At 37.1% G+C, this 27,445-nt stretch overlaps 1 protein-coding gene across 4 annotated transcripts; it reads left to right on the top strand.

Annotated features, from left to right (window-relative positions):
- On the top strand, positions 1–27,445 carry LOC144644948 (glutamyl aminopeptidase-like). 4 transcript variants are annotated; one of them, XR_013569218.1, is made up of 22 exons: positions 1–195; positions 4,304–4,585; positions 5,401–5,578; positions 6,134–6,404; positions 6,662–6,782; positions 7,853–8,007; positions 10,811–10,924; positions 11,573–11,707; positions 12,004–12,069; positions 12,650–12,715; positions 14,029–14,210; positions 15,117–15,196; positions 17,242–17,366; positions 18,056–18,111; positions 18,595–18,745; positions 19,242–19,315; positions 20,092–20,202; positions 20,973–21,140; positions 22,429–22,572; positions 23,846–23,927; positions 25,609–27,201; positions 27,264–27,445. XR_013569218.1 is itself a non-coding variant. In XM_078504530.1 (21 exons), exons 1-21 carry the CDS (start codon positions 45–47, stop codon positions 25,771–25,773), a joined length of 2,877 nt encoding a protein of 958 aa, XP_078360656.1. In that variant the 5' UTR covers positions 1–44; the 3' UTR covers positions 25,774–27,445. The 4 variants fall into 4 exon arrangements, 2 of the variants coding, with proteins under 2 accessions (XP_078360656.1, XP_078360659.1); XR_013569217.1 differs by having other exon boundaries at positions 25,609–27,219; positions 27,280–27,445; XM_078504530.1 differs by having other exon boundaries at positions 25,609–27,445.

Genomic DNA, 27,445 nt, shown 5'->3' with positions numbered 1-27,445 from the left:
TTGTACAGCCGCGTCGGATCTGTTGCGTGCTTTCCGAAAGAAAGATGGGTACAAAGGGAATGATTGCAGAGGTAGCTCCCGGCGTTTTCGTGAGCAAAACAAAAATCATTATTTGTGGAATTATTATTCTAGTGCTACTGATTCTGGTCATAGTTCTTGGAGCATTGCTTGGGCATACGCGTTCGAAATTGTCAGGTATTTCCTTTTGTCCTTAATTCATTGTCGCTTTAGGTAGCATTTAGCGTTAGGATTTTTAGGTTTGAAATCAAGCAGGAATATTAATTTATGTAATTTCCCTCTTCCAGTAAAATGTTTTTGCAGTGATTTTTATATAGTTGTTTGTAATGAGTGACAAGTTTTAAGTATGAAGCTTTCTCATGAATGATGTAGATAGACGTGCACAGTACCAAGTACGGGGCGCTCCGATAATTATGTGTTTATGTCCGAAGTACATGCACGCTAGCCTATTGAAAGAATGATTTCAAACACACCTCACTCTTACTAGAGCCATATTTGCTTTCTGTTGAGAAGGAAGGCAGCTGAAAAAATAAATATACCATATGGTTTAGCTTAGTTTCAAAGTAATGATTCCGGCTGGATGGTGGGGGGGACTCTCTTATATATATATATCTATATATGCTTTTTTGAGGTTTTGTGAAATTCTGTTCGCCGAAGCCAAGAAAGTATTACTGAACATCATAATGATATGGGAAAATTTGCATTTACTTGTGTTGAAAGTAAATGCAAAAGAGATTTTCCCATATCATTATGATTTTTTGAGGTTTAGGTATGGTTTAAAGCTGTTTTGGTCTAAAATAGGGAATAGATTTTGACCATTTCGGTTTGAAATGGGGTATGGCTTGTCCAATTTGGTCAACAACTTGACATAATTTTTGGAAGAAACTATTTCTAATTGCTTTTGTAATTCGTCCCTTTAGAAGTGCATAGAGCCCGGGCATAGAGTAGGGAATATCGCATATGTTCGTCTGAAATAAGATAGCAGTTTCAATATGTTAGCGGGCAACCTCCACCCAAATTTTCGCGTACTGCCCCCCCCCCCCCCCCCCGGAAATGACTCTCAAATACTTCGGACGGAGCAGCATATTCTTATCGCAAATTTCGAAGGTTTAATAAGGTTGTCACTTTCGAGGACTTGCTAAAACGTGTATACTGGCAACGTGGTAATTTATGAAGAAAGAAGATGAATTAAAATACTTGCTCCTTTGTGCTGCAAAACATACGCATCTCGCAAAACTTTAGCCAAATTTCTTGAGTTTCCAGCGTTCCCGAAGTGTCGATTTATTTTGCAAGGCTAAGGATGTCTCGGGCCTGCAGAAACGTTATTAGCCTCGCCGTCTGACCGACACCCCTTCTACAACTGTTGGTGGTACAGATTATTTCAGTTGGTATCAGACGGTATCATGAGATAGTGCAGGCGCTTCTTCAGACGTAAGCTACAGAAAGTCAAGCTTCGTTTGAGATCGCTACGCTTAGAAATTTGTTAATTTTGTCCCCACTTTTCTGGGGATATTACTCTCAAAAAATTTACGATAAACGTATTATTTATAAACGAGTTGAAATCCAAGAAGGATTTGTTGACAAGTTGCCACACCTTTGTTATCGTTTATAATGAAAACTCACTTCAGTTACGCGTTTCGCGTGACTAAACTTCAGAAAGGGTCACGGCTATTTGCAATTGATTTGTTTTAAAACAATTTAAGCAGTAGAGGGCAACCCTGCCACGCAAAGCAAATTTGGTGACTTTAGCCTGCGAGCAGGCTCCCGATGATGTTTTCGGCGAGCGGAGCGAGCCGAGCCCCCCCTCCGCTCTTCCTTTTTTCTTTTTTTCGCCCCCTCCCCGACCGGAGAGCCTGTTCACAGGCTAGGTGACTTTTACTGCATTGTATCTCAATCCAGTCCTTTCCTAAATTTTTGTATACTACACATTTTCTCAAAGCACTAAGGAGCTGAACAAAAACTTCTTATATGTTGAATATTGACAACAATTTGGGAATTTCAGCCATGATGGATGCTTTAGATTTTTGAGCTGTCAAACTGATTTATGCATTGTTGAAGCCGTTAAAATCCAACTGACAATTTCAAGATAAAAAGTTTCTCAGAATTCTTGCAATTGGTACAGCCATAGGAACTAAAATGCTTACAGCTACGCAGACTTAGCAGTGGGAATTATGGACAGGAAAACTAGGTCGCTGAAAACAAACCCAAATTTATGGAGGGGATACAAGGACGATTTTTTTGTCCTGTGGACCTGGAGAAGATTTAGAGGCAGTCCGTGTAAGAACCGACGGGTCAATTTCCGGCTGAGAATACACCATTTTCATTAGGCGATGACGTCAGTCAAGCCTTATGTCAGAGGAAGTGGGAGGAATTTGTACTGCTTTCTGTTGCGATCGACCGATCAAGAGAACCGAATGGGATTGAGAAACTATAGGAATAAATGTTACGCGCGAACGGAGATCAAGTTAACATGAAATTGCCGCGAAAAACACGAAGCAAAACACTTTTGGAAAGTTAGAAAGGCCTGATGCAAAGTATAAATGAAAGAGACAAATTACATATTTGAGGAGTTCTATTAAATTCAGTCGACAGACATGATCACAACTCTACTTTTATTAATACAATAGGCCTGTGTTGTTGGTCTGTGTAAACAATTACGAAACAGCCCTTGACCTTGCATGTCGCTCACGAAAAGTATATTTTAAATTGGCTGTCACGCTACAAGGTAACGCAACAGTTGTCGAAGAATCGTTCAACGAAGTTGTCAGCTGCTATTTACGTAAATTTCTCGACAATACAGTAGAACCCCGATAACTCGAACTCTGAAGGGAAACGAAAAACCGTTCGAGTTAGCGGGGCACAGTGCAAATTAAACTTATCTCGTCAGAAACTCTTACACGATCATAAATTCTTAGGATAAGAGTGGAAAAAGGCTGTCAAATACGTGATCTGTTTTGTTGCTCTAATCAATGGGCAACCGCGGTGAGTTGCAGGAACCGGGATTCGAGTTATTGGGGTAAATTTGACCCAAATTTTGATCAAGGGAAACCAAATTTAGTTCGAGTTAGCGGGGTTTTCGAGTTATCCTGACTGAAAAGTGAGGTCAAATCCAAGGGAAATGGAAGTTTGTTCGAGTAAGCGGGGTTGTTCGAGTTATCCGAGTTCGAGTTACCAGGGTTCTACTGTATTCCTGGAAAATTTTTAAGACCCCCTTGGCAAACGTCATCGCCTCTGCATGAGTTTGCGTGCCGTTTATTTTTTCTACAGAAGTGAAAAATCATGTTCTTATCTGTTTGTTTTTTCTGATTTTGGCCTGAACTCGAGGCACCATACGGCAGCGTAGATTTTTACTTCAGCTGTTGTATTTTGTCTTTTCTGCGGCTCAAAATGGCAAATTTATTCAAATGGGAGGATTTCGTGTTGACTCTTACTACACGTTCCCAAAATGGCGAACTTAAGGGATTTGAAGGGTCTTGCGTTGACTGTTAGTCTGTCACTACACGTTACACCTTGTGACAGTCAACGTAAAACCCTTCATATCGCTTGAATTCGCCATTTTTAGACGCAGAAACGACAAAATATAACAGCTGAGGTAGGTGTACGTTTACTTTGAGCTTAAATTAAACATTGGCTCGCCCCTGCACTTATTTGTTTTGTAATTGGACCGCGATCAGGTAGCTGTCCAATCACTAGCCTACGTAGCAGGCGAATTAAAAAGTGGGGACGTGAAAGAATGGATCTGAGCAACTTCGAATGGTTACGGTGTTTTAACAAATTTCATACTTGTTTTACTTGTTGATTTCACATGCGTATAGAATGCTGCAATGCAAAAGACGTGAAAAACATGTTATCCTTTTCGCAGAGTTTTTCGCATGCAATGTCGATAGATTTTGTAGTTTAATATAAAATGAATTTGAAGTCAGAATAATTTCAAACTAGCTACAGTTTGATTTGTATTAAGCTTTGTTCCAGATTTATTGTTAATTTTTTAAGGAATGCGCTAAGGCACCTCATAACAGTACAAAACAGTAAAGCGCCCAATTTACCTTTGATGAGGTGTTTTTCAAGTGCTCTTACAGATTTTTTTTACAAAATGGTCAGCATTGTACTTAACATTCCAGTCGAATGTGATGGTAGAAATTATAGTATATATAACCTGCATTTTACGGTATGTCAAAATGCTTCTTATATATTGTAGACCAACAGAAAAACAATGATTACAGCAGTACTCCTGTCTCATGGACATTTTATACTGAAATTCGTCAATGTTTTATCTTAATTGCAGACCGCGAAGAAACTCGTGAAGGCAGCACTGGTCCAGTTGCTGTATCTACTTCTGCTCCAGGCCCTACAACTCCTGGCACTGAAGCGTGGTGGAATGTTCGTCTTCCTAAGAATATTGTTCCGGTCCATTATGATGTTCTCCTTTACATTGATCTCAAGAAGTTAGAGTTCTATGGAAATGTAGAGATTCTAGTTAATGTGTCATCGCCAAGTGAAAATGTACTGGTTCATGTCAACAAGATGAATATTACATCGGCGTCTGTTGAGAAAGCTTCAGGTGGAGGTTCGGAAATATTTGTTCATATACTTACACTTGTAAAACGCCCGTAATTTTTGTAGCTGTTATTTCAAAAATATCTTGCATGCAACTGTTTATTATTGATTTGATATCTTAGGCGCAAACAACGCCTTAGACGACCCTTACAGTTAGACTAGATAAGATATGGGAGACTATGACCAAGTCGGTCAGGAGCGCGGAGGTCGTGGGAAAGTGCTGGTCCATAACTGTTGGAAGGGGGGGGGGGGGGGGATGGGAAGGACGCGAAAGAAAGCCGCCCCGGTGCAACACCGATAGAACTGAGTAAAGTATTATAAAAAGGATTTTGCCTTAAATAAGAGATCCAAACTAAAGAGACTAAATGATAAATTGCCGCAAACTACATGTGGCACGCTTGAGGGTCACGTAACCAGAGTTACGCTATTTTGTGTGGAACTTTTAGAGTGCGTCGCATAATCTTTGTTGTTCATCAATTTTTGTATCTTGGGAAAATTGAACTCGACTTCAATGAAACCATAAACTTTAGGCAACAACTCGACTAAATTTCAATCCGGAAGGTTCTATTGGGCGCACGAAAATGGTGGCTATATGGAAAGAAGGAAAGTAAAAAGTAACGTTTATAGACGTCTCGATGCGTTCAACATCATTTTCAAAACTGAAAGTTCGTTGAATGTCCGAACTTGTTGAACGAGTTGAGTTTTGAATAACATTATAGGGCATTCCAGTTATAAAGCTAGAAACCAGATGTTTGTACATTAACTTTCCGGTCCCCTTTCTTTGCATTGAATCTGCTCTTCTTTTGTTCTAAAATAATTTGACAGATCCACTTGAGATAAAGCGAAAGTTCTGGTTTGAGAAGAACCAATTCTATGTGATGATCATGAATTCAGCTTTGAAGAAAGGTCAATATAAGATCAAGATGGAGTTCAGGGCATGGCTGACAGATGACCTGGCAGGATTATACAAAAGTACCTATAAAAGAAAAGACGGAACAGAAGTGTATGTTACGTATATTAACAATGAGGTTACAATAATCCAGTATTTTGTAGATGTGAAATGTTTAGCTCTTTGGAAGCCGAAAGACAAACTATGGCTTTTGCGTTTTTAAAAAGCAAAAGGGGTATGATAGTTAGGTAGAAAAATGCAACAAGAATAATTAGTAAATACTCGTAAAGAAACAGGGCCAAGGAAAAATGTAATCAGGAGTGTAGCAGCAGCCATTCGTGTAAGCCCTTGTTAGAGCTGCTCCCGGACCCTTTCAATGAACCATCAGGAAGTTTCCAGTCATATTTAAAACAGAAAATTAACTTGTGACAAAAAGTCACACCTTCGATATCTGTGAAAATGGCATAACCTGTATTGGTCTAATGGATCGACGAAATTTGGAAAAGCCTGAGAATCGTGAACATTGTTTGGAGGATATTCAAAATTAAGGGCATGTTTATTCTTACGTTAATTAGTTTGCATTCATAAATTTTGTAAAAACCAAAGTTACTATCTATCAGTTCTGGTTCTTGTTCTGAGTTTATATATTTTTTGATGATTTAATTGCAGGACCATTGCAGCTACACAATTTCAACCCACAGATGCACGGAGGACGTTTCCTTGTTTTGACGAGCCTGCACTGAAAGCAACCTTCACTGTGACTTTAGCACATGATCCTAATTATAAATCTCTCTCTAACATGCCAATCGATACCACTAAAACAAAGGACAACTGGCAGTTAGACCATTTTCAGAAATCCCCAATAATGCCAACTTACTTACTTGCATTTGTTGTGTGCGACTTTAAAGACAAGACTGTGACCTCCAAGGGTGGCACAAAAGTAAGTGATTTATACATTACAACAACCGTAGCTCTTTTAAAATTGGGCAGCAAGATGGCAAGATAAATGATGTTAATAAATAAAAATACGGTGGAAAAGGAATGGAAGAAAAAGATGACATATTTTGATATCTATTAAAATATGTTTTTAAATTAAATTGGCTACGTGGATAATTTTTTTGGCCTTCTTTTGGCAAAGCCATAACAGGAAGATATACTTTTAATTAATGGTCAATTTTCGCTTATTATATTTTGTAGATGACATTTTATGCCCCACCAGACCAAATTGATCAAGTAGATTATGCAAAGGATGTTGGTGTCAAAATGCTAGATTATATGGAGGATTACTTCAACATCAAATACCCTCTTCCCAAAGCTGGTAAGCATTCATCGTCATTTTTTATTGGAGATGATAGTGATGGGATGCTCTTAGTTTCCTTGCAGTTTCTCTTTCACTTAGAAAACACTTGCGTGCTGTCGATATATGTAGTTAATTAGGGAGGGCCATATTGTAAACTACTGGGCCACAAGTAAACTATGTTACCCTCGTTAAATAAAGTCTCATCACATGTTATTTTTAGGATACCTCCACTTTTTGAAAAGCCTTAAAGCAAAATAACCCTGTATTTACGAATAAAACAGATGTATTAGCTGATCCCTATAACCCAAACCAAGTCAAATTTCAACGAAAATATTTCCACTCAGTTCCACAACTACGAACATCATTTTGACGGTAGCTGCAAAACCCCTCTAAAACGCCCCCAATGTCGCCCCACCGCCCGATGGGCAATTGCAATTATTGACGTGCCGACGGCAAACGGAAGAGAAAGCATTCTTCCAAGTCTGACTGCGCATGGTCGAAATGTGACTTGCCATCGAGAACGCGAGAACGTCTGACTTGACGTTGTGAGAAGAACGTCTGTGAGTTTTTAAAACAGCTCTCTTACTCTCGTCAGAAAGACTGTCACGATAATGTAAGCGGAATGCAACTTTTCAAGTTATTTTCACTTTCTTACGATAAAACCTTAACTGTTTTTCTCTTCTATTTTGCCCATTCCGTTTAAGATTTTTTTTTAATTTTAATGCTGTCATGTTTTATCTGGAAGGTGAATTACAAATTTGCGCAAGAGTACTTCTTAAAAATTGGGTTAGCATTCCGTATCAGCCTATACGTATACAAAAAAAAAATATGTATTCGTTTTAATAATGTACATAAAGAGGAATTTTAATTACTCGAACCGAAAGTGGTTTTCCTTCACTCAGCCAAACCCTGTTTTTTTTTACCTCTCCCGCCTGATTTCTTGAACCAACTTTGTTTCCCTTGGAGGTTCAAGCAATCGGGATTCTACTCTATTTCGTGTTTAAACTATCGCCTATCAGCGTCACCACTTGGTTATGTATTGATATTCCAAATGGAGATAATGTATTTCTTAATTTTCAACTTTCCAGACATGATTGCCATACCTGACTTTGCTGCTGGTGCTATGGAAAACTGGGGACTAATTACATACCGAGAGACAGCACTATTGTATCAACCTGGTGCCTCGTCCGAGTCTAACAAGAAGCGTGTTGCTTCAGTAGTATCCCATGAACTTGCTCATATGGTAAGCAGATGTTATCTGGGTGTTAATTAAATCAGAAGATGTGAAGGTTCTATACATATCGACTTCGTCTCGGTCAATATTCACCAATGTTCACTGAGCTGAGGCGAATAATTGTTAAATCTACTGCTTGAAGCTATAATAAGTGTAGACTGTGGTGCACTATTAGATGATGCACTCCGAGCATCGTTCGAGTGATTCCCTCTGAATCTCACACTTGGCCTTTGATAAATCGCAGTGAGAGGGTAGCTATATATTTTGGACAGTGACCGATTCTCCTCTGTTTATGACAACGACTGAGATAGCGTATCTTTTGTGTGCATGAGCTATAGGATAAGTGGAGTTTTTTCTAAGTTAAAGGCCAATATCTCACCAATAAAGTATTTTCTTTACTACTCTGTTTACTACTTTGGTTGTTCGATCGCAACACATGGGTAACCAGGCTTTTATTCAACCGAGAAGACCTGGATGCTAAACTAATTTGCATTTGGAGTGCCCCTGGCCATTCCCCGAAAAAAAGCACCATTTCATGCCTTTGGGGGTAGGTATACCTACATGTGGACCACTAAGCTAATTTGCATTTGGGACTATGTGTATAATACCATGGGTAGGAAGATAATCCCTTCTTTCGTGTGAAGCTCGTAAGATCCAAAGGTGGCCATTTTCCTTATAAGGAATGTAAATGTGGCCCACCTGGGGGTTATACATAGGAAACCATTCATTCACACAGGGAGTGGAATGAGGTGAACATGGGTTTCCCCGAAGTCGTTGGAGTCTTGCTTAATTAAATGGTTGAATTTTGCGACTATGAATTGGAGTTAAGAACTATTAACATCACCTTTGAAGTAAATTGAAATAATACGGGCTCGCCCGCTCTTACTACTTTTTTTTTATTTTACTGTCATAATCTTAAGATAATCTGAGAAGTAGTGAGTGGAGAAAATAAAGTTTTATCGGCTACATTCCAGAAACAGTAGTGGATTCTCCGACGATAATAAATTGCACGCCGCATGTAAATAATTGTATTATTTATACGAGTCGAAAACATTAAACAAAGAAGCGCTCTTACAAGCTTAAATTCGTCAAGAAACCTGCATAAAAACTAACTCACCCTATGCGGACACTTTTCTTATTTATTTTATTTCAAAAACTTAGTCGTAAAAGCCGATTTTTCGAAGCGTAAATATTCACAACAACAATTAGTGAATAGATTTGAATATTCATATTTGTAAGTTGTGACCACACAAACACACGCATAGAGTTCAACGCCTGTGTTTTCCCGTTCATGCTGCACCGGTAAAAAGTCACTCGTTGCTTGTTTAGGCAATTTAAGACAACTCCAGCTTACTCCATAGCGAAAGCCTTCAAAAATAACGACAACGACCACAAAACTATCCGAAATTTACATTTTTTTTCACCGTTGAGTTGCGAACACCTCCAAAATAAACCAAAATTCATTTCCGGTTGCCAAACCTTTCTCCGTCCATGTGGGGAAAGGCTCAAGTTTGTCGCCTTTTTCATACCTCACTAGGGGATTGAGAGTGCTCGTTGATCTTACGAGCTCAACACGAAATTAAAAAACAATACCCATTGTTTGTTCGGTTTAGTGATTGGCCAAAAACCAAAATCTCCTAGCAACAGTAAAAGTTTTTCCTACCCAGTGTTTTTATTATTCGCCGTAACACCAAATGCAAATTAGTTTAGCATCCAGGTCTTCTCGGTTAAATAAAAGCCTGGTTACCCATGTGTTGCAATCGAACAACCAAAGTAGTAAAACAGAGTAGTAAAGAAAAGACTTTAGTGATATTGGCTTTTAATTTAGAAAAAACTCCACTTATCCTATAGCTCATGTTGTGTGTTGGAATAATGACCAGATTACCTCTTGCGTGTTTCAAGTTGTGTTTCCTGCTGTTTTAAAAACTTTTTGTTTTAATCTTTTACATTGATGTTAAGTTCACCAGAAAAGAAAATGGCTCAAAGCATTTTACGTTAGCTCAGGAATTTTAAGACTTTTTGAAGGAAATTTCTCAAAAATTGCTGCAGACTCAGTGACGTCTGCTGAAAAGTGCAAATTAATATCTATATTAAATTAGCCTTTGGGGTACATCGTTGATTTCACTATTAAATTCAGGAAAACTATCGGGCAAGTAGCAGCGCTGTTTATTGATATGTATGCCTTAAACACTTCTCGTTGACACATTTCTTTAATTGATTGGCACGTGTACTTATTTTAAGTAATGTTATTGTTAAGACCGAAGTAACTGTGATCGATGATTTCAACGGAATAACAATTTGCTGTTCAGTGACGATTTGATAATTAAATTAGATCTCAAATATTAACTCTTCACAAGGTCTGGAATTTAAGCAAAAAGAAAGCTTTCGATCTATCATAAGTGAGTTTCGCATTGCCACGTGGTTGAATGTTTTAGTCACATGACAACAAATAGTTGTTCCCAGACTGCCGAAGTTTTTTTTTTTCTGCCAACGTCGTCGTTGAGGTATAAGACGTTTTAGCTACACTGTTACACAGTTAAAATCTGATGTTAAATTCAAGCACTTTCGCATTTGAATGAAATTTTTTCTTGACCGTTGCCCAATGTATTTTACTTGTTTGTTTCAGCTGTCACGCATTTTTGTATAACTGTAAGTACGTGCTCTCGCACACCACCAAAAATTAGAATTGAATGGACGTGGGAGGGAGAGGCCATGTACATGTATAATGATGGGCGGGGTGGTTGTTCACTTTCACTCTGTACTAGTCTTTTAAGTCTTTGAGTTTCATAATCCTGTTTTACTCTGTTGTCAGTGGTTTGGAAATTTAGTTACCATGGCTTGGTGGGATGATCTGTGGCTTAACGAAGGCTTTGCCAGTTTTGTAGAGTACTATGGAGTCAATGCGACAGAGCCGGACTGGAAAATGGTAATTACTGCGTATTTTAGTTATATTCCATAAATAAATACGCAGACCCTTTTGTGTGCAAAACTATCGGGAATTTTAACATCCTTTCCACCGTGATGTCGTAGAAACTGTTAACCCACGATACTTTATATTTAAACATAATTCAAAAAAGTACTAAAGTAGTAAAATGCAAAAAGTACTTAAGAGATTTTCGCAGAAATAGTTAAGCGCCAGTCAAGGCTAAAAAGCACGGAACACTGTCAAGAGCAGTGAAGTACTTTATCAGTGCCAAAATCAGTACTAAACACAGTGCCCGGCGACCAAAAATATCTTTATTACCTCAACCGAGCATAAGGAACGCTCGAAGCGGGAATAAAGTACACATTCAAAATTCTAATAAAGCAGCGCTCAAGGGCACATCAAGCTACATTATGGGGAACAGCACCCTTAAACGGACACTGTGCAAAGTATCCTTCTTAGGAAGGCGCGCGCCCTAGAATTAGTCGGGATACTGAGGTTGACTCCATGATACTAAAACGTAGAAGTAAGAAGCAAAAGTGAGGTCCTTTTCTGTTCGTCATTAATCAATAAGAATGCGTTAAAAGGTTTGAAATACGAAACAATGGAAGCTTTAAATATTCACTTCATGTAACATCGATCTCTTTACAGTTGGATCAGTTTGTAGTGGCAGATATGGAGCGGGCATTTACTCTGGATGGTTTGGCAAACTCTCATCCAATTAAAGTTCCGGTGAATCATCCGGATGAAATCAATGAGATATTTGACTCCATATCATATAATAAGGTATGTTTTTAGGTTTTGACGTCATCTTCGCCCTTACGCTGTCGAGCGATATTCCTTTGGACTTTTTTACAATTACCCCAACCTCGTTGCCTTGAACTGAACCGGGAAGCACTGAGTGCCAAGCACACAATTTTGGCAAAAAATGGGCTTTCTTAAAGTTCAAGTGGTGAGGATTACCCCTTCTGTCTAGATAAAGAGATACATATCTTTTTCAATGTGTGTGAAACCATCAAACCACCAACCCTCCGTTTTGTAAAGGGTGCAACATTTGGTAATTGATCATTTTCTCTTTCCAGGGAGCGTCGATCATTCGTATGCTTCAGTTCCATCTTGGAAGGGACGTCTTTTTGAAAGGTCTAACTGTGAGTATGACAAATTCAGTTTTGAGAGTGGATAAAGTTTCTAATCGTGACTTGTATAGCTTGGTAATAATGTTTTGTCTCTTGGCTCCCATGAAGCAATGTGGCTATTGCTAGTTTCAGAAAATATCCTCTACGGTTTCCAGGCAGCTTATTGAGTATTATATATAACTTTTGTGGCTGGAATGTTAGACAGTTGCAGATCAGTTATCCTCGGAATTGTTGTCAGGCTAGCGTAACTAACCGCCATAACTATTTATATCCTGGGTATAAAAAAATTTGAGAGTCAAATATATTTTTCCAAGACCCAAAACTACGAACCCGCCACGCTCGGAATTAGACCTAGTCTGTACGAAGTACATCGCTCTCACCATTGGGACACATTTCCTACCGAGTTTTTTAGTATCAATTTATTTCTGTTGGCTAAATGATTTTCGTAACTTTCAAATAATCAGAATCGCCCAGTGGATTACTATTAGTCGCCAGTTAGATGTTTAAAGAATAACCCGTATTATAATAAGGTATGAGGGTTTATAAGTTAATGAGATTGTATATTTATTAATTATTCATTCATTTATTTCAGAATTATCTTAACAAATATCGGTATGGAAATACGGTGACTGATGACTTGTGGAACGCTCTTGAAAAGGTAAGGTTAATAGAAAAAATTTGGCTAATTGGGTGACTTCTGTAGTACTTACACAATGTATCAGGACTAGACTTGTTACAACAGCTGTTGAGACCATGATCTTTCTCACACATGTCAGATGCTCTAAGCTTGGTCCTTAAGCTAGGCTCAAATGCGATAAACATGGCACTGATTTCCCTTTAATTCGCCGATAAATTTTCGGTGTTATTGTAAAAAAAATCAACATGGCCGGTTTACATTATTATGGAACAAAGAAATGACGATGTCCAAAACTTTTAAATTTTGTGATTTTGTAAAATCCCAAGACTCGCAGAAAATGGTATAGAGTTCCGATTTTTTGTTCACGAAACAGAGATAACATGGCATTCTTTACAATATGACGCATAGAATTACCGTTTACACGACGTAATTTCTATGAATTATAAGAGGGTAGACCATATAGCAAAAATGTTGTCGATTTGTTGAGGTGGCTATGTAGTTATTCCGGGCGCACTCGTTCATGACAAACCTTTCGTCATAACTTTTTTACCTTTCACGCGATGGTTCTGAAATTTTCGAAAAACTTTCGCCTGTCAATCGGCATTCGTTTTTTTTGTGGCAAGGAATTTTGGAGTGTAATTTAACGCTTAATGGTAAATTTAATTTGTGGGAACCTCTGCTTCGAAAATGATGCCATTGCGCACAACCAGTGCCAGTACCATACGCGTGTTGGAATCACTTAAAATCCCAAGACACGTAAGAAAGGGGGTAAAGTTCCAATGGTCACATGACTTGTCAAATACGGCCGTGAGTTGAATGTCTTGAACGACTCTGTGGTACAAACCTGTCCAAAGAAAATTTTCCGTGTGAAGTATAGTTTAAATTTTATGTTGGTTAGAATCTTACCTCAGTAAGAAATTGGTAGTTAAGGAGGACCCTATAAAGGGCGGAGCTTCAGTTAGCTGAAATTACTCCATATTGGAACCAGTACAGAGAAGGGAGGATACTGAACGTGCTAATATAAAAATATATGAGTATAGCAAATGTAGTCTTGGTACTCGATAAACAGAAGCCAGAAAAAAAAAAGTTTACTTGAAAGACTTTATTAAAGTGCCAATCCTCAATTAATTTTTTTAGTAAAAACGAAAACTAATTTTGAACACCATTTATACATTAAAATTTATCTTAGCTACATAAATAATAATAATAATAATAATAATAATAATAATAATAATAATAATAATAATACAAATGTAAAACTATAAACAATTTACTCTGCTGCCACGTCAAGAACAAGTATTCAGCTTCTGAACTTGTGCCTTTTTTATTTGAAGGAGAGTTGTGTTCAAGGCAGTTGTAAACGCGTCAAGCAAATGATGGATACCTGGACTCTTCAAATGGGCTACCCAGTGTTGAACATCAAAGACAAAGGAAATGGGAAGTTTGAGGTGTCTCAGGAAAGGTTTCTTTATGACCGCGATGCAAATGTTACTTCAAAATACAAGAGCGACTTCAAGTAAGAAAAATATATTGTAACACCAATTGTGCATATGCGAGCCATAGTTTAACTTGTGATAACTAAGCTGACTTCTATCAAGTTCTGGGTAATCTCTTTTCCCAAGCATATCCTTAACGTAACCCAGTGTACGCAAAACTAAAAGGGTTGTCTTACGGCATAGCTGAAAACAGGCGAGTTGAAAACCTAATTCATTGATTCAATACAGAATATAAAATAAAGGTCTGCACGCAAGCTAAAAACAGGCGAAGTGGCATCTTATGCCAGGTGATTAAACACAGCAGGATGCAAGGAAAAAGAATGTCGTTAGCTATAAATTCGGAATAAAAAACAGTGGAACCCCGCTCTACGGAGAGTTTTGTTTGTCCGGAAAAAGGGTTATACGTGTTTTCTTACATTTGCTCTCTTAATACGGACACAGATTAATAAGGAAACGGACACTGTTTTTGTGACCCAAACAAAGCTAACCTAGGTTTACGGTGCTTTTTGCAAAAATTGGCATATAAACAAGACAGTTTAACTTATAAATGGATCATGAAAACCGGTGCAGTTTACCGCAATGGTGTTAAAATATTTGCAAAATGCACAAACAAGGACAAACTATGAACGGATAACTTAATCTGATTTTGTCCATAAAGGAATGAGTTCTCGCCTTTTGAAGTAATTAAAGGCCTTAAATTCCACTACTATTTTGTCCTTTCACATTTACAACAGTTTGGGAGCAGCTATAACGGTTTTGAAGAGCAAAACTTTCATGCGTTCGTCTCGCTACAAAATGATTTCGCGCGGATCGGAAAATCCGGACCGCTGGAGCGCGTGCAAGTAGGCAATCGAGTTTAAGGATTAAGGATCCTGGATTGCTGGATGCTTTAGAAAAAATAAAACTAACGTTATCTTATTTTGCAGCTATACGTGGGTTGTACCATTTACATACTTCACTGATGATGACTCCACCCTTAAATCTAAGCCTTTGAATATGACTTCAGGTAGGAAATTGTTTACAGTTTTTTTTATGATTCATGTTCTTTATTGACAAAATTATTTACAGCACTTACAAATACATCAAAAGTAATAATAATTAATTAACTAATTAATTAAAACTAAATACCAATTACAAATAATCGGCTTTACAAATTACTGACTACTACACATTAACTAATAACTCTCAAACAAAAATAAATTACAGCACATCATATTATACAACATGTATCAATCAATCAATCAATCAATTTATTAATATCGTGGCACGGGATGAGGTTGCCCTCTCAATCCGAGCCAGAGGCTCATGTAAAAAGCGCATGACAATAATTAAAATACATTATAAAAAAGTTATTAAAACAATGGGAACTAGTATAAGTAAAAAATAATAAAAATAATTAAATAATTAACAATAGCTAGATTACAATAGAATCTAGAAAAATAAAATAAATAGAAATGCAGAAAAGCCGGAGTATCTAAACTTGACCAGTTATAAAAGGTATTACTTTTTCCCACTTTGACAGGTGAACTGATAACTTATTTTTAAGCGATGACGTCGCACGATGGGCTCTTTTACTCTGTTAGGGCGATCGAACAGAAATCAAGTTTAACTTAACAAGAAATCGCCGCGTAGAATACAAACGCAAAATACTCCCGTGCAGTCAGAATGGAACACTACAATGTATAAACGAAAGAGACTAATTTTATGATGTGGCATATATTAGATTTAGTAGACAGAAATTTCTAATTCTAAACAAGAGACCATTTGACCTTTCTCGCAGCTTAAAAGCTAACTCCCGCGTATCGCGCGTATGTCGTTTATCGGAGATTTAAAAAAAGAACACTGCAATTGGATAACAGTTTTTATCACGCACAAGGTGTCAGCTACTTTTATTTACGTTGAGTTTTTGACAAATTTCCTCAAAATTATGTTAGACCCTTTGTGAAACGTCATCGCTTCTGCATGCACTGCATGCCATTTATTACTTGTAGCTATGATCTTCTCAATCTCTATAACGTGCTGCACACGCAGCTGAAACAATGAAAACAATGGCAGAAGCTTCTTTTGTCTATAGTAAAATATAGATTGTTTCCCTAAGATCAAAAGGTGATTAAAAAACTTACAATCGTCCCTATTTTCAGTTATTCCGAGCATTAAATTGCTATATTTTGAGAGGAAGCCACATCAGCGCTAGCTGGTTTTCATGCGGGTCCTCTGTCTAGGTCGAATTGGAATTTGGAAGTGTTGGCATATATTAGATTTAGTAGACAGAAATTTCTAATTCTTATAATACAGGGCCGCTGTAAACAAGCAGAAACAAGAGACCATTTGACCTTTCTCGCAGCTTAAAAGCTAACTCCCGCGTATCGCGCGTATGTCGTTTATCGGATGTCACACACTACAATATAACGCAATCTACTGTGTCTACGAAGAAAATGTATTATTAACTTTGTATCCTTGGCCTGTGAATTAATAACTACTGTATTTATTACACCTTTAATGTAGGGTAAAACCACAGTAGATTTAAATTCCTTCGTGGGTTCGTTGTTGGCTTTTGATAGATTTTGATTTGCAATCGATGTATTAAACTACAATGTACCTGTCTTGCGTGTGTCGTTTTCATGTTTTACTTCGTTATTTTGTACGGTCGAAGAGCCGAGAAATTCCAGTCTGAAAAGAAATAACTTTCGGTCACTCGATCTGGCCCAGTTTGTCGTGGCTGACAATCTACGAAACCACTTTGTTTACGATTCCTAAAAACATTTTCTGTCTAAAGGCCTTGGTAGTCATTTTCCAACATTCCGAATGCATTGAATATCCCGGATTGAAGTGATGCCTTTCGAATAATTAAAAATTTCATTCTGCAACTGTCGGTCATGTTTACTTGCGTGGATGACAAAGGTGGTGTGGCTTAGTAACCAAGCCTTGGAATGTTATATTCAACGCCTAGCGCGGTGAATATAAGCCCAACTTCTTGACCAATCATAATTCTGGATCTTACGATGAGCTGCTAAATATATAAGTTTACTTATTTCCATGTTATACTTTTAGTTGAGATTGATTGGGATGGTACTGGCTGGATCAAAGGCAATGGAGGTCAAACGGGATTTTATAGAATTAATTATGAACAATCGCAGTGGGATCAGCTGAGAGGCCAGTTGGAGACAGAACATACGGTTGGTAAACTTCACTTTCTTGACTCTGTATCGCTTGTTCAGTAAAATTCTGTTAAGACACTAATAATAATAATAATAATAATAATAATAATAATAATAAAACTTTATTTAAACTCGAATTTAGAGTAGCTTGACAAGCTAATATTTCCGAGAACGAAATATTTGATAACAAAAGATTAAAATAAAAATTACTATTTACATATTTAAAACTGACTTATATTAACTAATTATAAAAATTGTCATTTACATGCTTCATGAATTGGCTTGGCTGATGTGCCTTTTGAAGTCTGATAAGTTGCACAGCCTTTTAAAATTGGGTAGAGAATTCCATTCTTTTGTTGCCAGATAAGTAAAGGAGTGGAGACGAAAAGTTATAGTTCTAGGTTTGGGCATTTCCAGTATATAGTTTCCACGCAGGTTGTATGAAGTAGAACGGAACGAGAACATGTTTCTCATATAGGCTGTTAAAAACAATAAAAGGCATGCAAAGCTAATAAATAAAAATTATTTAAAAACTTTCGCATGTATAGTGTCAGATTGTACATTGAGACTAGGTATCAGAAATTTCCATTGGCAGAAAAATTCACACCAAGATAGGTATAATTATTTACAATTTCAATATGTTCATTGCTTGTGCAATACCAACGTTGTCTTTTGTATATTGCATGTTGTTTTGTAATACTTGGCAGAAACTTCAACTAACTGATCGTGCAGGATTGATAGATGATGCCTTTAATCTAGCCAGGTAAATAATTTACCAATTGTGTACATATACGATTAGAGTTCTGGATATTTTTTGCTACGTGTTTACTTTTCTCCCTTTTAAAAAACAACAAAATGAAAAAATGACTGAGGCCAGTGCCTCGGTTTGCTTCAAAGAGGCTACGGCCCATGAGTCTGCAATTGCTTAAAACCAGAAAATAGTCATTTAAACTATGCAACTGAAGTATACTAATTTTATTCTTTGAACTGTAGTCCCATGCGTGTGATTATTTGAATACAGTTTCTTTACATTTTGAATGACATTTTGAGTGCAAAATACACTTTTGTTATGGTTTGTTAGTGGGCTGTCGTCCAGTGACCCGTTTAATCACTAACCCAATAGGCTTTGATGCTACACTTAATTTTCAGCTAAGATTCACCCTAGAGCCAATTTTGTAGAGAATTATTGGTGTGCAAAGGACAAAGCAAAAGTCGTTAAAACGTACTACAATTTTATTTCATCTAGAGGTGGATACATCAAGTACACTATTCCTCTAAACATCACCAAGTACCTATCAAAGGAGGATGAATATGTACCTTGGGCAGCAGTTGATAACAACATGGGGTTTATAACAAGTATCGTGCCTCGGTCAAGCCCGGCTTATAAGTTCTTAGAGGTTTGTACAATATATAAACGACCTGTTAGCCAGCATGAAATTAAACAATCAATCAATCAATCTATAAACTATCAATTGATTTAGCGTTTGTGTGTCTCTCACTTCTTAAATAAAATTGGAATTATGGAGAAGTGTACACATAGAGAAATGAAGGCAAGAATCTGAAGAAACTTGTTCCACATCATCTCAGCCGGAATCGACTTGCGTCACAATGGTGGGAATTGAGTTCTTACCAAACTGTTCCATGAACATCCTAGATCTGTCGCGACGACAGCGATCATGCCCGTGGAGAAACATATCTCTTCCCACTGCTGCTCAATTATTGTAATAGCACCGTGGCTGCACTGCTGCCGTTTGTCATTCTAAACATTTCCAACAACAATTAGGGCTAAGTGCAATCTGAGCACCGAATTTATACATTCGTTTGATTATCTGCATTTGGTTTTAACGCTGACGTAGTATTTAAGTTTCCAACAGCTTGATTATTTTTTTATAGAAATATCTTTATCACCAAGCCATGGAGCTGTACAAGAAACTTGGATTTACAGACACTGGAAGTCACCTTGAAAAGTAAATTTGAGAACCTGTCCTTTATCTTCCAAGTAAATGAACCTATAGAAAGGACCATTTAGCCCATTGACACCTGGAGGTCCAGAAAAACGCATTTTAAAGATATTTTTAACATTTTCTGATCACGTAATTAAAATATTAAGAACATATGTGAACTGCGATAAATGATGAAATGAATTAAAATGGTTCCCAGACTTAAAGCAATTTCAGCAATTGCATTTTTAGCCTGAAAAAATCAAGGCTGCAACTGGATTTGAACCCATGACCCCCGCATAACCGGTGCGTTGCTCTACCAACTGAGCTATGAAGCCTTGGTACGTTGAGAGCAGGTCAATTGTGGGTTCCGATATCCCGCAGATGGAGTGGATGACGTAATGAATATATGAAAGACATATATGAACTGCGGATAAATGATGAAATGATCAATGGCTCAAAAAGGGATTTTCTAAATGAACACCTCCTATGCCTACACACACACACACACACACGAAACAACCTATATTGGTGTGTGCGTGAGGTTCAGAGGACGGAATTATTGGACGTAATATGAGTTCAAGTAGAACAGCTTAAATAGGCTGAAGATGAGATGACCTCATTTTTAAGTTCTTTTAAAATTATTACATGACGTGGTGCAAAGGTAGAAGCAGTTTATGCTTGCCACGCTAAAAAATAGTGCGCCCTGTTGAACATACCACACTTGAAATAAAAATAGAATGCCCAGAATACTCGCTTTAGGTAACGTTTTTAGTTAATTACCTGATCGATTTATCCCGCAGATACAAGAGGAGCTTAGTACTCAGTATTATGTGCGGTGCTGGAGAAGCATCCTGCCTTGGAAATGCAACAAAATATTTTAATGCTTGGATGGAAAATCCCGAAAACAATGCGTAAGTGTGAGTTATAATAGGACATACTATTTTAGTGCTACCCTCATCAAACAATGTTAGAAACAATCTTTGTCTTAACTTTCTTCTTCGAGACACCAGAAAACAACATTATTTTCTTATAGGACATAGGAAAACCATCTTCTAGTTGGTTTAGAATATAGCATTAAAAAGAAAGAAAGAAAGAAAGTATCTAAATTTTAAACCCTCTTGATTGGAACTCGGAAAGATTGAAAATGTAAACATAACTCGGAGAGAAAAGAGATGTTAAGGTTTAATAGGGTTGGGTTACCAACAAATTATTGGGGTCGCGCTTTTCCATCTTGCGCGCCAGCCCTGTGGAACAGTCTCCCCCTTGATGTGCAGAGCGCTTCATCGGGGTCGACACTTTAAAAATTAGGCTTATAACGTTTTTATTCAATTATGAGCTTTAGTATTTTATCATCCCACATATTGTAATTTAATATATTTTATCTACTTTCCCTAATATTGTTTTTATTGATATCGTATTTCTTTATATTACTGTAACTATTATTGTAAGTTCATTGAGATTTTTATGCAATGCGCGAAAAATACCCTAAACTAAACGCTTAACCCTTAACATCTTCCGCTGTTTAATTTGAAGCCACCGACACAAATTATGTAGAATAACCTGAATCTTCTGAAAGAAATATTACGATTTCATCCAGATGTTCAGTTGATTCACTGTCTATTAATACACGTTTACAATACAGTTCCACTTGAAAATCTACGTATCTTCTCAATTATTTCAGCGTTCCAGCTAACTTTCGTTCCTTGGTGTACTTCTATGGCATTAAAAATGGCGGTGTAAAGGAGTGGGATTTTGCTTTTGAACAATTTCAAAAGACAACAATTGCGAGTGAACGGAGGAAGATATTGTATGGATTAGCTGGCGCCACTGAACCTTGGATCTTGAGCAGGTATGATGCGCATGCGCCTTAGAGGGCCCTTGTTAGAAATGTGAGCAGGTATGATGCGCATTCGCCTTAGAGGGCCCTTGTTAGAAATGTAAGCAGGTATAATGCGCATTCGCCCTAGAGGGCCCTTGTTAGAAATGTTAACGTCTGGAGTTAAAAAATTAATAGTAATTATTTATACCAATCTTGTGACGGCAAATTGTATCATGACAGGCAAAAAGAAATGTCTCATCTTCATTGAAATTTGTATATGCTCAATATTAAGGTTTGTTTTCAGCAGTCGTTCATAAGGCTATTCGCTTTACACATGGAAGCAACAACAATTAAGCCAATTTGACCCAAACACTTTAATTGATTTACATTGCTATTTTCTTCAACAACAACCTTTCACTTTTTTGCTATTTTCTTATGCAATGTCAATGCTATTACATTACTTTTCCTTATAAAAGTATAAGAAATAGTAATTGGACTGAGTGGAGTACAATTCAGGGAGTAATCGGTTTAGTAATTTCAAAATCGGCCGAGCGCGCAGCGCGAGGACGATTTGAAATTATAAATAAATATGAGCACGATTACTCTCTGAATTGTATGACACGAGGTCCAATTACTAATTAATCATATCAGTAACAAAATTCGAGGTTAGGAAGTCTGAAATTATTTTAAGTGTGAAAAAGTCAATGTTAATTCAACTTGTTGTACAAACAGTGGGAAAATAGCAAGAAAGAACCCATTTATATGCGCGTGATTGACGCGCGAATGGCGTAGGTGTCCAATTACAGGTATCCAATTTGAAGTTGCTCAAATTGGATACCTGTAATTGGACACCCACGTGATCTCGCGCCGATTACGCGACAAATAGGCGCGCGCAGAACCAATCAAAATCGAGAATTTTGTTATAGATACGATTACTCGATTAATTCGGAGAGAATCAAAGGAGATTTTGTATTGACATTGAACATTAGTGAAGAAATTATTCTACATGACACGAGCGTGGGACAAAGAAAAAATCTGAGTGGCCCAGCTCACAACGAGTCTCTCGTAGCTCAGTTGATTAGAGCGCCCAACCGGTATCTGGGAGGCCTTGGGTTCGATTCCCGTCGGGTACTCAGATTTTTTCTTTGTCCCACGCCGGTGTCATGTTGAATAATTTCTTCACTGTTTATCACCGAGCTTGAAATTTACCATCTTTATTATTTACTACATTGAACATTATTTTGAACTGTTGAATAGATAAGTTAAGAAAATCGCGATTGTCGTATTTTGCTTTTCAATCATTTAATTTTGCTTTTAGATACTTGCAATATTCCATTACCCCAGAAAAGATAAAGATGCAAGATACTTCCGCAGCCCTTACCTACATTGCTAACTACAACCCCAACGGACGTCAGTTAACTTGGCAGTTTATCAAACTTAATTGGGACTACATCAGAGAGAAGTAAGTGTTGCCAATTTTGACGGATGTTTTTAATCTTTATTGAGTAAAATAGTGGCGATCCTGACTTTTAAAGTAAAGCTGATTTTTGTTCTGTAAAGCCCTTTTAGGCAAACTAACGAGGCCCTCAAAATTATGGCCAATCTTGCTTTCTTATTGCGTCTTATGTCTTGACCACCCATGGCCATTTAACCTTCCCCAGGTAGATGTCGTGATATTCAGCAAAATGCAAAAATGAAAAATATCGAGAATTCTCAAACTTGGCCAGAATGTTGGTCTATTGGAACTATTTCTCAAAAAATTACTTTAAGTTGTATCAGATTTTTCTATAACAACAACAACAACCATTTTATTTTGCCAAAGATAAATAGAAATAATTACAGCATAAAATAAAATAACTAAAATAGGCAAAAAACTATTTAGAATAGAGAAAAACTAAACGAGCTGAGTAGTTACAAAAAATTAAATTGCTATGACTAGGTTGTACATGATTAAAGAGAGAAGACGAAAGAAAAATAAGATAAGACAAGTAATAAGTACTTAAAAACACTGTAATTAAGTATGTATAAATTGTAATTAGTTTTTGCATGATGACAGAGAGCTTTACCGTAAGATGAAAGCATGTTTAGCTCACTGACTTTTGTTATTATATGAAACAAGTAGATTCCACCTTCCTTCTTATCACATGCATGTTTTTGGTTCATATGCATTATTATCATACTTGATACTTTCGACATTACTGATTATACATGATGAATGTCACATTTAAACTCAGTGACAGCTACGAGTCCCCTGTTGTTCAGTAGTTACATCATCCCACCGGTGTGTGGAGGGTCATGGGTTTAACTCCGTATGCTCCTGATAAATGCAAGTTACTAACTAAGATATATTTATTTTGCATGCTTCATTTTTTGGGATTGAGGAAAGCCTTTACCCGGAGAAAAACCCTCGGAGCAAGGACGAGAACCAACAACAAACTTAATGAACATCACATGACGCCAGGTCCGGAAATCGAACCCGGGCCACATTGGTTCAAGGAGAGCGCTCTCACCACTGCGTCATCTCTGCGTCGTCCCTGCTCCCCTGAATTTTCGTTATTGCGCATCCAATGTGGAAAATATGCACTTTTTTCACTAACATAAACTACTTGTCAAAAACGGTAAACTTTAGTTTTTATCGCTTATATTCGCGGAACATATAATGTTCCGTGTTATCTTCCGTTTTATTATGTTAATTGTTTTAGCTTTAAATGCATCAATTCTCATTTGTTCTTCAGGTTTGGTGGAGGATTTTTCGCGATCAGAAATGTAATTCTCGGAGTGACTCGAGGATTTGCCACGGAATTCGAACTCCAAGACGTAAGTTGAGAAGCTAACTTTTGTTTACTCCTAAATTTATTTCTTAATTATTATAGTAATAACAGTAGAGGATCTATCTCTTTGCGTTTTCGGGCTTTTGTAGAATGGTGTCTGCTCTGTTGGTGAGACCACTAGACATTTCGGGGTCTCGAGCTTTGTTTTCGGACCGTAATTTCCACATCTATAAACATTTAAAATGGCTCAGAGTCATGAAGGAATCTCTGTTCTGAGGTTTGCTTGTCCATCTTGGACTTTGATCCCACCTAACTTCCAGAGAAGCCCTTCACATTGAATAGGAACGACCCTATGTTATTTTTTCTCGCTTAGTAATAAGTCAAATAATTTAATGTATTAAATATTCTACTTGATATGTTGATACCTTTACTTTTGTAACATCCTTGAAGTGATGATGGATATTGAGATATCCGAAACATGTTTTCAAAATTCAAAACGATTTTTCTTAGATGCTTAACTTCTATCCTGCTTTTGAGAAATTTTGGCAATTGCAATTGCGTTTTTAAAGCTATTTTGTGCCACTTTCTGATAAAAAAAAATCAAATTTAACGGGTTTCTGCACAGCGAATTTACAATCGTTTTTCCTATCGTGCTCCTTATAATCATCATCGTCATCATCTGATTTATTTAATGGTAATCGAGTTCATATTGAAAAAATAGCACTCAGGCTGCGAAACAAGGGACCTGAACTCAAGTTTCTCCGGCGCTTTCGTATCCGATATACCTATTTTTTCTAAGAAAAGGGTTAAAAATTGTGGAGACGTGTAGACATCTATTTGTTTTCTAGAGCAGTTTATTCGTTGATATATTAACTAAAATTCCATGGCGGTCGTGCTCTTTAGAAAGGAAAATCGATCGATTTGCCTGAAACTCGCCCAAAATATGAGCAGTACTTAAACACACAGGATCTTCGGAAATTATAGAAACTTTGAAGACTGCGTGTCCTTGTTAGCTTCTTGCCGGAGAAAAAAACCTTTTCACGTCGTATACAAAATATTTTTCATCTTTGGAGTGTTTATAAATAGTGTCTTGTGGTGAACACCTAGCTTCTGTCTTCCAAATGAACATTTCTATTCTTTTGTGAATGGAGCCTGCAAAATAGGCGGTAAAGTGGTTAGAGGCCCCTACAAGGTTTCAGCTTTAGGAGGGACAGATCAAAACCTTTTCCAATTAAAAAACGTGAGCGCAAACAAGTGTGCAAATGCGATTTAAGACCATTGTCAGTTGGGTGAGTCGAGAAAGTTTTTCTTTACCCATTAGGAGGGGAAAATGAGTTTCAAACCTTCAGTTTTTACATTTACCAGCCCTTACGATTTTTGCCTCTGTAGATAATAAATTAGAACTTTCTTACCGGTAACAGAAAGGAAAAGGAAAGCTAAAGAGGGCACACAAAATCTTTGAGCTATAACTTGAGAAAGCATGGTAAAACAAACCTTTGTGAAAGTCGCGATTTCCTACCAATGTTTATTTTATGAAATAAAACTTTCCAAAGCATCCATTTAAATGTAAAGGGCATTGGACATTGAATATTTTTATAGAAAAAGCGCAATATAAGTATTAAATATTATTATTATATTATTATAACACAGGCCTAGTGGGAAGATTAAATTTTTCTAGCACTATCTACAACTCAAAACATTTCTTATAATTTCTTGTACTTGTTTAGTTAAAAGAGTTCAACAACAAGCACTCTGCTGGTTCAGGAGCGCGGGCTCAACAACAGGCTGAAGAGCAAGTCAAGGCAAACATTCAGTGGCGCAAAGACAATGAAGAGGATGTCGCAAACTGGCTTAAGGATTTCCTTGAAGCTAATAACATACCACTTATCTAAAGAAACTCTTCTTAGCTTGGTTTGGGGCACCTTTCTTCAAAAATATTTCAGGTCAGATGCGTCCATATGATCTTTTTGCTAAGCGCGACAATTTATAATGACGAAATGGCGACAATGCCGAAATAGGTTGATATACGAGTAGTTAGTACGATTTAGCTCACATAAAGTGGACTCCATAGTTTGAGTGACCTCGTAGATTGCTGCCCTTCCTACATGGAATGTTTAACCATCTTTTATTTGCCACACTTGGCGTAGCTTTGTGTCACTCAATCAACAACGCCTCTAGCTGAGTGATTCACTGTTTTTCTACATATATGTCGCTGCTCCTCTCACTATAACTGTTCCTTTTGTTTACTGAAGCTTATTGTGACGGACTAAAAATTTGTTTTCTTCTCTTTGAAAACTGGTTTTACGTAAAGGACAACCACGAAATCGTACAGCCAAGTAAAAAGTAAAAAGTGCATTCAGGATAAAAATAGATCATCAAACTTTGTTTCTGATGAAAAGTGCCCCAAATTCATCTACATGGCATGTTTCGCTTTGTTTGGTTACTGGTGGCGTTTATTTTGCGTTTAACGTATACTCTTTTAGAATATTGGCATATATATGTACCGCTTTATGATCATAAGCAATTTTTTTAGCATTGTTTTGTGTTTGTAGTTTAATACAGGAGGATAAGGGGCGATCTTTGCTAAAGTCACCATCTACATTTAGCATAATTCATCACAAATGACGAGTGAGAAGGAGTCACAGTTTAGTAACAATTCCATGTTTGCAAGAAACCTGCTATTTTAGAACTCTGAATTCAAAACAAACTTTTGTTATACTGTTTCAATGGCGGAAATGTTTACACACTGCCTTATTAAAACCCTCCTTCATTCTAGACCTGGCACTAGTTACAGTAACCTTATGTTTACCAGCTTACTCTATATTGCTAATAAGGAAATAACGTTAACAAAGGTCGCTCCATTGTCCGTCGAAACATTTCAGCTGAGATTGTAGTTTTGAAGTAATTTTTATTCATTGTCATAATTTTTAGAAGCTCGCTCCATATTTGGTTCTCGCAAAAATGGGTACGGAAGTGGCACATGTTGTACACTTTGAGCAGACTCGCCTGGTGGTCTTGTCTTATTCCACGGTTTTCTAGAGCCTCTTTTCGGTGAAATGCCTCAAAATTGGCAAAAAGGTCCTTGATAATTATTTTCTTATCCAAGTGTACTAAGTGTACCAAGTGTACTCGTATGATAGAGCATCAACTTCAAATTTTAATTTGAAAGTTATCACTAATAAGTTATGTTTTTGTCAAACTTTCTACAATCTGGACCGTGTAGACTGCACCTTACAATTTGCAGAGAAAACGCTTTCAAACAAACAATCTCTCTGACACCATGATCTCGCAGAAGAAATATACAGTCGTACTGTTAACTGGTTCAGTTTTTGTTGATTGTTTGTTTTTTGTTCGTTGCGTTTTTCATTTGGTTTAAACATAGATCAAATAAAAATCAGTGTTTAAAGATGCTTTAGACAATTGAGGCCAACTTGATTTTCTGTTTTGAACTTAATGTAGGTACAAAATTATAGAGTTTTACAAACCTGCCACTGTTTTATTATTCATGTATCCGTGATATATGTATGCAGAAAATATAAATAAAATGACCTACGTTCATTTTAA

This window comes from Oculina patagonica, chromosome 2 (genome assembly GCF_052425735.1).
Source record: "Oculina patagonica isolate OP01 chromosome 2, crgOcupat, whole genome shotgun sequence".
NCBI classification, from domain to species: domain Eukaryota; kingdom Metazoa; phylum Cnidaria; class Anthozoa; order Scleractinia; family Oculinidae; genus Oculina; species Oculina patagonica.
This window is presented reverse-complemented; position numbering and strand designations above follow the sequence as displayed.

Bases quoted from the DNA above. Each gene is read 5' to 3' on its own strand.
- LOC144644948 (XM_078504530.1), top strand. From the start codon at position 45: ATGGGTACAAAGGGAATGATTGCAGAGGTAGCTCCCGGCGTTTTCGTG. The intron at 196-4,303 runs GTATTTCCTTTT...TCTTAATTGCAG, and splicing joins TACGCGTTCGAAATTGTCAG to ACCGCGAAGAAACTCGTGAA. The intron at 12,716-14,028 runs GTAAGGTTAATA...TTTTATTTGAAG, and splicing joins TGTGGAACGCTCTTGAAAAG to GAGAGTTGTGTTCAAGGCAG.